Source organism: Salvia miltiorrhiza, chromosome 8 (assembly GCF_028751815.1).
Source record: "Salvia miltiorrhiza cultivar Shanhuang (shh) chromosome 8, IMPLAD_Smil_shh, whole genome shotgun sequence".
In the NCBI taxonomy this organism is placed as follows: Eukaryota; Viridiplantae; Streptophyta; class Magnoliopsida; order Lamiales; family Lamiaceae; genus Salvia; species Salvia miltiorrhiza.
Window position 1 is genome coordinate 4,749,972 of NC_080394.1, and position 12,356 is coordinate 4,762,327.

The 12,356-nt window shown below is 37.6% G+C and overlaps 2 protein-coding genes across 4 annotated transcripts; one reads left to right on the top strand and one right to left on the bottom strand.

The window, feature by feature from the left end:
* The first annotated feature begins 2,841 nt into the window (after nt 1-2,841).
* LOC131000214 (germin-like protein 9-3) lies at nt 2,842-3,600 on the top strand. Its single transcript, XM_057926003.1, has one exon. The coding sequence runs from the start codon at nt 2,842-2,844 to the stop codon at nt 3,457-3,459; it is 618 nt and encodes a 205-aa protein (XP_057781986.1). The 3' UTR covers nt 3,460-3,600.
* A 1,163-nt stretch (nt 3,601-4,763) lies between these two features.
* LOC131000215 (uncharacterized) lies at nt 4,764-11,150 on the bottom strand. 3 transcript variants are annotated; one of them, XM_057926006.1, is made up of 7 exons: nt 11,050-11,150; nt 10,893-10,964; nt 6,176-6,378; nt 5,971-6,100; nt 5,573-5,884; nt 5,392-5,496; nt 4,764-5,309 (listed from the first exon to the last, which is right to left on the bottom strand). In XM_057926006.1, exons 3-7 carry the CDS (start codon nt 6,376-6,378, stop codon nt 4,905-4,907), a joined length of 1,155 nt encoding a protein of 384 aa, XP_057781989.1. In that variant the 5' UTR covers nt 10,893-10,964; nt 11,050-11,150; the 3' UTR covers nt 4,764-4,904. The 3 variants fall into 3 exon arrangements, with proteins under 3 accessions (XP_057781989.1, XP_057781988.1, XP_057781987.1); XM_057926005.1 differs by lacking the exons at nt 10,893-10,964; nt 11,050-11,150 and adding an exon at nt 6,477-6,613 and having other exon boundaries at nt 4,765-5,309; XM_057926004.1 differs by lacking the exons at nt 4,764-5,309; nt 5,392-5,496; nt 5,573-5,884; ... (1 more) ...; nt 10,893-10,964; nt 11,050-11,150 and adding exons at nt 6,477-7,172; nt 7,266-7,365; nt 7,446-8,315 and having other exon boundaries at nt 6,249-6,378.
* Between the last annotated feature and the right edge of the window lie 1,206 nt (nt 11,151-12,356).

Consider the following 12,356-nt stretch of genomic DNA (forward strand, 5'->3'; position numbering starts at 1 on the left):
AAACAACCTCAAAATTAACTCGCATTTTGTAATAACATTCCCAACGAATCGTAAGTGGCATGGAATACCTTATCGTAATATTTTTTAAAATTTTCCGTCCAGCTATCTAACATCCGTTATCCTGTCTGTTAACTATTTTTTTTTTAATTTTAAATTAAAACGGGCCCCACTTTCTATGTTGTTGACTGGATCGGCGCTACCCTGTTTTATTTTGTGTGTGACTAACGGGGTCAAGATGACGGCAGCCGCGGTGGTTCGTCGCCGGCGACGGTAGACCTGCCGTTTGTCTCCGATCTTCCAGAGAATCAAAGAAAGAGGGAGGAGAGAGTTATGATTGTATATATATGTGTGTGTGTATATATAATTTACAGGATTAAAAAAGGAAAAGAGAACTAGGGTTATACCTGGAGCAGACAAGCAGCGTCAGCGGCAGAGCCGCGGTGGCTCATCCCCGTCGTCGTCGATTGGCGCGGCGGAGGCGAAGACGTCGTTCTCTCCGTTCAGCCAATTCAAAAAAATAAAAAATGAAGATTTGCATATTTTTAAATAAGAAAAAGAAAGAGGGAAAATAAAGAAAAGAGAAGGAAGGGGGTTAGGGCGTACTTGGAGAGGCGGCGGCGGTGGTGCCTCCGGCAGTTTTGCCGGAGAAGGAATGGCAGACGGCACGGTGGCAGCCGCCTTGTTTATCGAGCGAGAGAGATCGGGAAAGGTGAGAGAGAGATCAGAGAAGAGATGTGAGGGAGAAGAGAGAGAGAGTCGGCGCCCCGTCGGGCTGCACCACCATCGACGACGGCGGCAGTGTGCTGAGAGAGACAGTGCGTGTGTGTGTGGCTGAGTGTGTGTGAGTAAATGTGTTTTAGTGTGTGTGCGCTAAAACTGTAAGTGGGTCCGTTTTTATTAAAATTAAAATTATATATATAGGGGTGAGCTACCGTGAGAGCACATCTTAAAATAAGAAATAAGAGCAATTTTTAATGTATGAATTTTATGTAGAACGCGTATGAATTCGCTGTATAAAGGTATGAATTGTGAAAAATAAATTTTTGTTACCTTTGGGATTCGAACTCAGGACCATAAATCCATCAAACAGGATTACGAATCAACCGTAGATCTTGATGATCTAAGGGCTGAAAATGATTCTTATTTTATATCTTAAGAAATGCTCTTATTTTAGCCCTCCCCTATATATATATATATATATTTAACGAACAGTAAACGGATGTCATTAGCGTCGACGGAAAATTTAAAAAAATATTACGATAAGGTGTTCCATGCTACTTACGATTCGTTGAGGATGTTATTGCAAAATGCAGGTCAACCTTGAGGTTGTTTTTGCTATTTAACCCTAAAATAAAATATTACTCCCTCTGTTCCACCTTAATAGGCTCGTTTTCCTTTTTGAGACGCTATCATTAGAATAGGCTCATTTTTTACTTTATATAAAAATAAAATATTTAATTAGTGTGGATCACATTACTTTTCTTTTACAATAAATCTATGCAGCCACATTGTAGCAACCCACAAACTACTATAATAAGAAAAATCTTGATTTATTTAATTTATTTATTTTTAAATAAAAATATAATTTAGTCTATATTGTACTAATTTTTTTAAATATTTTATTTTTAATTTATTTTTTAATAAAAATAAAAAAGTTACTAAAAAGTTGCAAAAAAATAAATATAATGTAGAGAATATGATAAAATAACTAAATCTTATTTTTATTTTAAAAAATAAGTTAAATAAATTAAATTATTTTCTATTTTGGTAAATTGTGGGTAGCCACAATGTGGCTGTTTAGCATTACTCTTTCTTTTAAAAAGTACCCCCTTCGTCCATGAAAGAACTTCCTAGGAGGGAGTGGCACGGATTTTAAGAAAAATATTGTTGAATGTATTGAAAGTAGAGAAAAAAATGTTGAGTGTATTGGAAGTGGTGAAAATGTGTTATGGAGTAATTAATATTGAGAGTTTTGAAAAAAAGGAAAAGTAAGTAATTATAAGTGGTGTGATACAGTTCAAAAATAGGTAGGATTTTTTTTTGTGGACGTCTCAAAAAGAAAAGATAGGAAGATCTTTCATGAACGAAGAAAATAAATTTTTTAATCATTATATTAAAAAAATGAGTTTACTAGAGTGCGAGTGAATATGTAGAAGCGCCACCATCACTGCTTGTTGTTTATGGCGTATTACTGCTGGGAATTCAACTTTTTGAAGTACTGAAACATAGAAATTCACTTCTTCAAAAAAAGAAAGAGAAAATTAACAGCAGCTGAATTATATAAAGTGGTTTGAATTCACCTATCGAAAATTGTGTTGATGACGAATAAAGAAATACACAGTGTCGCATTAATTAAATACTAGCAGTATTAAAGTTGATCCTACTCCTAGATAATGTAGATCAACTTTTTTTATTTTAAATTACTTCTTCTCCAACCAATTGGTTTGGGGTTCGAGTCACCCTAAAAGCTAGAATGTGAGTGAGTGAATATTTTCTTCTTTTTTTGCTGTAACAAATTTTTTCCTTAGATTAATTTGTAGGTATTCAAGAATAAAATAAAAGAATGGCAAATATCAATCCCTTCCCTTGGTACCATTTTCATCACTCAAAAGTAACGATTTCAGCAGGCCAACAACTGTCGAACCAAGTTAAAAACAAACAAACAAACCAATAGTAAAGAAACAAATTCCTATGTTGTTGAAATCAATCTCAAGAAACAAGAAACACAAAACTTCCTTCTCGCAAAACTCACGCCTCAGTTTGCATGCATAATCCATTCCACACTATATATATACCTCAACAATCTCGATCTCTATCACAATCACACAAACACAGCCAAAAATGGATTCCCACATCCCAACTCTACTCATCACCACACTACTCCTTTCCATATCTCCAAAACCAGTACTCGGAGGCGATCCCGACATCCTCACAGACTTCATCGCGCCGCCCAACTCGCCGCCGCCCAACGCCACCTTCTTCACATTCAGCGGGTTCCGGTCCCTGGTGGCGGCGCCGGTCCCGGCGAAATTCCAGGTCGTGAAGGCGACGATGGAGCAGTTCCCAGCCCTGAACGGGCAGAGCGTGTCGTACGCGGCCCTGCTGTACCCTCCGGCGTCGGCGAACCCGGTCCACACGCACCCGCGCGCGGCGGAGCTCCTCTTCCTGACGCAGGGGGAGCTGGAGGTGGGCTTCGTCGACTCCGCCAACAAGCTCTACACGCAGACGCTGCAGGCCGGGGACATGTTTGTGTTTCCCAAGGGTTTGGTGCACTTCCAGTACAACGCCGACGCTCAAGTTCCGGCCTTCGCCGTGTCGGCTTTTGGGAGCGCCGCCGCCGGCACTGTTTCGCTGCCCAACGCGCTCTTCAACTCCACCGTTGATGACACTGTTCTCGCTCTCTCTTTCAAGACCGATGTCGCCACCATTCAGAAAATCAAGGCAGGGTTGAAGGGATAGAGACGGAGAAATTAATTAAGAGATTTTTTTCGATATTTCGTTTGAAATATTTTTTGTTTAAACCTAATATGTAAACCGAGTGTGGTGTTCAATTAGGGAAGGTGTTAAGCTTTTTTGATGGAATAACAGCTGCTTTTGACTTGTGTCCATTGAAACAAGAAAGATTACTTATATCATATCAAATGAACAAAGAAAACGATTGGAAATTTTAGAATCTTGAATGATTGAGATGAAGAATTCCATTCAACATAATTGATCAAGATCCAACTATACATGAGAATGCTGATTATATTTATGTCACACGAGCATATTTATGTCAAATGAATATATGTATGTCATGTTATCATGATGAAAAAATTAGTGAGTATGAAAAATGAGAGATTTTTTTTTAATAATTTTAATAAAAAAGTAAAGTTTGTTTACAAAATGAAAATTCAAATAGTCATTTATTTTTTAAAATTAATAGTTTATTTTCTATGACTATCTATTATGGAAAAAAATCTCTAAATATATATGAGCCTTTAATTTGGTTAATTGGTGGGTATTAATATGTTATTGATATGAGAATGAGTAGTAAAATAATTTTTTAACTTAGTTTGAGACAAATAAATAGTCTCCAATTTATTTATGTTCACTTTTTAATCGATCGAGTTTTCGATAGATATATGTATATACATTGTAAACATATGTGATAAACAATAGTTAGAACACTACAAGAAAACGCGGCTCTAACGACCGAATTTTCGGTTGTTAAACTCGAAAAAACGGTCGTTACAGACCTAACGACCGAAACAACGACCGAAAACTGTGGTCGCCATTTTGTTCGTCGTGTGCTCTTCAACGACCGTTTTTTTTCGGTCGTTGAAATTCAACGACCGAAATTTAATTATAACGACCGTTTATTCGGTCTTTAAAACCGTAGCCAAGCTCCCAGGGACGAAGAAAATCAGGGATTAGCGACCGAAATTCGGTCGTTGATCAACGACCGTTTTAAAACGGTCGTTGGTGATCTCAAAAGATCAACGACCGTTTTAAAACGGTCGTTGATCAACGACCGAATTACGGTCGCTAAGCCCTGATTTTCGGTCGTTAAACAACGACCGTTATTAAAACGGTCGTTGTTCTTCCGAAAGAATTAACGACCGTTTTTAACTCGGTCGTTGTTTAAAGACCGAAATTTCGGTCGTTATATTTCCTGTTTTTTCCGTCATTTCTTAACGACCGTTTTTTTTTAAAATTTCGGTCGTTTTTTTGTTTTTTTGTTTTTTTGTTTTGTATTCCTGTTTTCAATTATATAGCAATCTATAAATTATTCAAAATCATGAAGATGAGCAAAGTAGAAAGACATCAAATATAACAAAGTAGCAAATCATAAAATATGTCAACAAGTTTAGAAATTCAGTATTCAAAGTATAGTATCAAACAAACGATAGTAAATAATATAATCAGAGGTCCGGGTGGGTCCCATCAGAGGCGTCGGAGGGGGACTGTGCATGATATCCTCGCATGAGGAGGGCGATCTGGGCTTGCATCTCCTGTATAGCCTTGCTCTGAGCCTCCTCGCTCGCTCTCCTGACCTCTAGCTCCCTCTGTGTGGAGCTCAGCTCCTCCCTCAATGTAATGAGCTCATCTCTCGAGGCAACAGGGAAAGGAAACTGGGAGGTGCTAGTGGAGTGCGTGCTCGACGAATCGCCGCTCTCAGTAATCGCCCTAGACATCATCATGCCTAATCCCATGATGCGCCCCCTCGAATCAGGAGCGACGACCTCTCGGAAGATGCGCTCTACATCTACGGGCGTGACGTCTTCCTGTGTTTGGCGAAGCTCTGCCAATCGCCTCTCGACCTCCAACTACAATACAAAAATAGTTAGAATAGTTGTAAAATAATTTATTCGAACAAAGGAATTTAAACATACTAAATTAACGTCATACCCCGTGCTGCGCAGGTCGTCCAGCGGTATACTGTCCATTCTTATAATGCATCCGTCGAAAAGTCGCCCAAGTAGCCTCGTCAAAAGAAATATTGCTCTCCCGAGCCTGACAAAACACATTAAAAATATAAGTAACAATTTAGTAATGCATAAAAATTTTAAATAAAACGTTGTAAAGTTACCAGATGCTCAGCATGATATAAAGCACTGCGCGACCCTCCATGATGGATAGCCATCCCTGTACCCGGACCGCCTGGCTCTGAGCGGCGATTCCTGGACGCCTGAGCAGACCTTGCCTGAGTAGCAGGCAAAGCCCAATAAGCCCTCCAAGCTGCCTCAATGTTAGGCTGAAGATATTCAATCTTCTTCTTATGTATCAACAGGACCTTCTTGCAATTGCTGATGTAATCCTTGTACGCCACTCGAGCTGACTTAACCCACGCTTTCTTAATAACATGCCTGGTATGTTGCGTTTTATCCCAACAAAATGCTTTCTATTTAAAGATATTGCAAATAAGAAAAAAATTAGTATTGTGATTGTTTGTTTAGAATATAAAAATTGTATATGAGATGATCGTACCTCAAACTCATCAAAATAAAAATCCCTCATCCCCTCAGTCAAATTCTTCCAATTGGTGCCACTTTCATGTGGCATACCTTGAAAGCTATCAGTCGCCCTAGCCCGAATAGCTCCAGTCGGCCTCAGAATACTTAAAGTGTTGAAATTAAATTTAGAATTAATGTACAAAACAATTTGAAGTTAACTGATACATTGTGAAACGTACCTACGAGTGAAATAAACCCATGTCCGCCCATCACTAGCAACACGTTCCTCCTCCACATTAGGGTTTTCATCCACTGGCGGCCTATTATCGAAAATAGGACCAGAACCGGATGGACCCGAACCAGATGGAGTAGAACCGGATGGACCCGAACCAGATGGAGTAGAACCGGATGGATTAGACCCGGATTGAGTAGAAGCATCCATCTATATCCAAATTTGAAGTAATTAGTACATTAGTTTATTATTTAACACATTAAATATATAAAATGTTCAAATATGTTTTATTTGAAGTCATTAATTACTCAATCTGATTCAGTGTTAGAAGACTCGGGGGATTGTAAAATAAGGTCTTCATCATCTTCATCATCATCATCATCATGATCTATGTCCACCTCGCCTCCATGTGGATGAACCATTGTTGAAATGTCATCTATATTCGTAAGAGATATTCTGCCTACGACTTCCTCTTGAAAAGGCAAAGACGTTGTTGGAAGTTCAGTTGTGGAAACTTCAACAACTGGCCTTGCTTTCACTTTACAAGCGGCCAACCAATTGCTTCTGTTGTTATTTTTACTTGGATACAAGCAATAATAAACTTGTGCAGCTTGATTGGCGAGGATAAATGGTTCGTATTTGGAATAACGACGATTCTTGTGCACCGAAACCAGATTGAAGTCACGATCAATGTCGGTTCCAGTTGGAGTTTGAGGGTCAAACCACTCACATTTGAATAATGTGGTTGTTTTTATTGGTAGCCCAGGATACTCTAGGACAACAACCTCTAACAAACGACCATAGAAATCTAACTGGACACCGTTCAACACTGAACCCTTAACGCACAATCCACTATTATCAGTTGATTTCTTCGAGCCATAAGAAACCGTATGAAATTTGAATCCGTTGACAAAGAATCCTTGGTATGTAGTAACTCTGTGCAGAGGTCCCAATGACAAATGATGCAAAAATGAATTGACTAGCCCATTTGTTGGATTTGAAGCCTATTCAATGAAAGAAACTGATTAGTTACAAACAATTGTAGTATACTTTGACATAATACGTTGAGTTGAAGTTCATTGGATGAAAGAACTTACATATGCTTTGAACCATGTGGGAAATTCTTTCTCAAGTTTCTGTTGAAGTTCATTGGATGAAATATCACGAAATTTGGCCCGCATTTCATCCTCAAACAACCTATTGATTAATATATATCATATTTATTAAACAACCTATGTGTAGATTAATAAATTTAATAACATATGCTTTGTACATACCCTGTGTAGGTTTCTGTAACTTCTGTGCAATTGTTTAGCACGTACAAATGGGCGGCGGCGTGCTCTTTAGGTTCTAGAAATCTAGTTGTCATCTTTCCAAATGGTCTCCCAACATACTTGAAGACAGACAACATGTCAGGGATCACATCAACACCACTACCTTCAAAGTTTCGAGGTACATTCCGTTGCTTTGTCTTAACATGATCTTCAAAGTAATAACAACAGAATGCTGTAGCCTCTTCCACAAGATAAGCATTTGTAATTGATCCTTCAACTTTGGCTTTGTTTTTAACTGTTTTCTTCAACTTTCCCAAGTACCTCTCAAATGGATACATCCATCTATACTGTACAGGGCCTGCCATCATAGCCTCATCGGCCAAGTGTATTGGAAGATGCTCCATAGAGTCGAAGAAACTAGGAGGGAAGATTCTTTCCAACTTACAGAGAATGACAGGAATATTTTTTTGCATCTGAAGAAGATTGTCAACTTGAATGTTTGGTGAAGTCAAATCTTTGAAAAAGAGACAAAGATCTGTAATTGTTTTCCACACATTGAATGGTAGAAGATCTTTTAGTGCGACCGGCAATACTCGTTGCATCATCACGTGACAATCGTGACTCTTCATACCAAACATTTGAAGTGTACTCAAGTTGACACATCTACCCAACGAGGATACATAGCCATCAGGAAATCTAAGCCCTTCAATCCACTTAAGTAAGATTCTTTTCTCATCATTATCAAGCATATAACATGCTTTAGGGTACTTTCCTGTTTGTTCATTGGCTTCTAACTCAGGTCTGCGACAAAACCTATTCAATTCTTCGCGAGATTTGGCCGTATCCTTTGTTTTGCCTTTAGTGTTCATAATGGTGTTGAACAAATTTTCAAAGACGTTCTTTTCTATATGCATAACATCAAGATTATGACGTATAAGCAACGAACTCCAATATGGCAAATCCCAGAATATACTTTTTTTCCTCCAACCTGATTCATAAGTTCTTTGTCGTTTAGATATCCGTAATCGAGTCTCTTCAACTGTCAATTCTGTTACTTTTTTAATCCCCAATCCCTCAATCTCAGCCAACAACTGGTACCCATTTTTTGTTTGTGGAGGACCTTTTCTTACTTGAGCATTTTTTATAAACGCATATTTGTTGCGTCGAAAAGGATGATCAGTGGGTAAGAACCTCCTATGACAGTCAAACCAGGATTGTTTACCACTCAAAGGTAATCGAAAAGAATCTGTATCATCACAACAACGTGGACATGCCAATCTACCAGCTGTAGTCCAACCAGAAAGCATAGAATAAGCGGGAAAGTCACTAATTGTCCACAAAAGTGCAGCACGCATTTGGAAATTATTCTTCAATGATATGTCATACGCTTGGACACCCACTTCCCAAAGATGAGATAACTCAGCAATCAACGGTTGAAGAAAAACATCAATCATATCCTTTGGATTGTGTGGCCCAGGGACGACAGCAGTGAGAAATATGTGTTGTTCTCTCATGCACATCCAAGGAGGAAGATTGTATGGAGTAAGTAGGATTGGCCATGAGGAATATTGCTTTCCAAAATTGTTGAATGGCGAGAATCCGTCAGTACAAAGCCCCAATCTCACATTTCTAACCTCAGCCGCAAAATCAGGAAATGTGTTGTCAAAATGTTTCCATGCAGGTGAGTCTGCAGGGTGTCTCATCACACCATCATTAACTGATGTAGCATGCCATCGCATATCAGCTGCTGTTGCTTTAGATGCATATAACCTTTGCAATCTTGGAGTGATGGGAAAGTAATGCATCTGACTTACTGCAACTAGGCGTCGTTGACGACTACCACTGGGACCAGAAGATTCTTTGTAACGGTTTGCATCGCAAAACTTACACTCGTTCAAGCTTTCATCATCCCCCCAAAAAAGCATACAATTATTACGACAACAATCAATCTTCTCAACTGGCAAACCCATCCCACGAAGCAATTTCTTTGCACTGTAGAAATCTCCAGTCACCAAATTATTACAATACGCCTAGCAACATCAGGGACTTGCACTAACGCTTCACCATGCATCGTCCATATATGGTATCTAGGGATAAAACCATTCTTTGCCAAGTGAACCCTAACAGTCATTGGAGTATCAAATTTTTTGTTCTTACATTTCGTGCATGGGCATTTGATCTTATTTCCAATCATTAAGTCCGGTCGAGAAAGTGCATAATGGATAAATACTTCCAATCCATCCATGAACTCTCCTGTTAGACTACCTTGAGCATATCGCCTATACATCCACCCTCTATCTAAACTCATGTTTATATTTCCTGCATTCATATATTATTAATGTTTTAATTAGTTCACACATTAGATATAAAATTAAGATGATGAATAAGAGTGGAAATTAAGATTAGAAATTAAGATTAAGATTAAGATAAGGATTAGGAATTAAGATTAAGATTATGAAATGAGATTAATATTTGGATTAGGAATTAAGATTAAGATTAGGATTATGAAAGGAGATTAAGATTAGTATTTGGAATTAAAATTAAGAGTATGATTAAGAAAGGAGATTAAGATTTGGATTAGGAATTAAGAACTCAAATAAGGTCGGAGATTAGGATTATAGAAGGATGACCGAAGATTACGATTAGGATTTCAAGAAGGATGATTGAAGATTGAAATTTCAACACAACAACAAAACCAAGGCGGTAGTCATTGCTACCGCCTCCGCCTCTCCCCCACCGGCGGCCCAAACTCCAATTAATCACAATCATACTTAATCGCCTCTCCCCCACCGGCGAAACTATCATGCTTAATTATAATTAAAACATGCTCAACGCAATTAATCATGCTAAATCATATATTTCGCCTCTCCCCCACCGGCGATAAAGCGAATTAAATAAATTTAAACATTATAAGTTCTTTAAATAGAAATTAAGCTTCCTAAGTTCTTTAAATAGAAATGAACCTAACTAAGTTCTTTAAATAGAAATGAACCTAACTAAGTTCTTTAAATAGAGATTAACCTAACTAAGTTCTTTAACTAAATCTAATATATATAAACCTAACTAAGTTATTTAAATAAATCTAATATTTACAAATAAACCTAACTAAGTTCTTTAAATAAATCTTATAAAATAAATTATCTTACTAAGTTCTTGTTCTTTAAACAAATCAAATACAAATGAACATATATATAATTAACATATAATTTCACATTACATTCAAACTAAATTCACATTAATTCACATATACTATACAACACAACAACCAAATTTCACATTAATTCATACTAATATAATTAACATAAATTTGAAACATAGCCTACATTAATTCACATATAATTTATACTAAGTTCTATGTAAATTTCACATTAATTCACATATATACTAACATATCAATATTAACCTAAATTCAAATTAATAGCCTACATTATATAAGTTACACGAACTAACCTACAATCTCTTATTCCGGCAACGGCAGGAGCTTTCCGGCGAGGGCAGGGGCGGTCCGGCGAGGGCAGGGGGCTGGGAATTAGAGTTAGGGTTAATAATTGATGAAATCTATAAAAAATAATTAATTAGGGTTAGGATGAATAATTAATTAACTTACCGTAGAGTATCACGTCGACGGAGAGCAGCGGCGTCGGACGGAGAGCGGCGGCGGCGGCGCGTCGGACGGAGAGGAGCAGCAGCGGTCGCGTCGCGTCGGACGAAGAGAAGCAGCAGCGGTCGCGTCGGACGGAGAGGAGCAGCAGCGGCGGCGTCCGGTGGAGGTGGCCGTTCGATGGACGGAGGCGGCGGTGTCGGGAACGGCGAAATCGGCGGAAGGAGGTGGAGAATCGGAGGAGGAAAGGGTGGAGAAGAAAATGGGGGAAAAATTAGAAAACCTAAGTTAAGTCCGCGAATTCAACGACCGAATTTCAATTTAACGACCGTTTTTCGGTCGTTGCTAATTTTAATTAAAATATTAATAATTTTCGGTATACAACGACCGAAACACGGTCGTTATAAATAATTATTTCGGTCGTTAATATTAAATATATTTAAATAAATTAAAATACAACGACCGTTAAAAAACGGTCGTTAAATATTTCCGAAAACTTAAAAATATCAGAACTCAAATTTAAATAAATTAAAATACAACGACCGTTAGAAACGGTCGTTACATTAAAAATATATCAAAATTCAAAAAAAAAACCAACGACCGTAAAAACGGTCGTAGTTACGGTCGTTATAAGTTAACGACCGTTTCGTTCGGTCGTAGGAAATAAAAAAAAATAAGATTTAAAATATTAAACAAAACGGTCGTTAATATTAAAATTTCGGTCGTTACGGCCGCCTTTTTAACGACCGAAAATTTCGGTCGTTAATTTCGGTCGTTGGAGTCGCTGTTTCTTGTAGTGGAAAATACTCTCCATGTCCTACAAAAATATACTCCTTCCATCCCACAAGAGTGTGCCTTTCTTTTTAGTTTGTAACGTTCCATAAGAGTGTGTATTTGTTATTTTTGGACACTATCTCAACACTAACTATTTATTTCTTACTCTTATTCTATACTAAATTGAATCATTTTTTCAACTCCCAACACATTCATTTAACATTTTGTTAAAACTCGTGCCACCAAAAGTGATGCACATTCTTGTAGGACGGAGGGAGTACATTTTTTTGTCATTTTAGTATATTTCACAAGATCGAGTGTTCATTTTATAGTTTTGGATGCTACAATTACTATTACAATATCTTATTTTTTTACTTTCATTTTATTAATTTATTCACAACTTTACCACACATGTTTCACCACAAACTCATTATTTTTTATTTCACTAGCACACTACAAAAAAGAAGGGCTCCTCCACTCATAATACTCACGTAACATTTATTAAAACTGATACCTTTAAAAATAATGTACATTCCCGT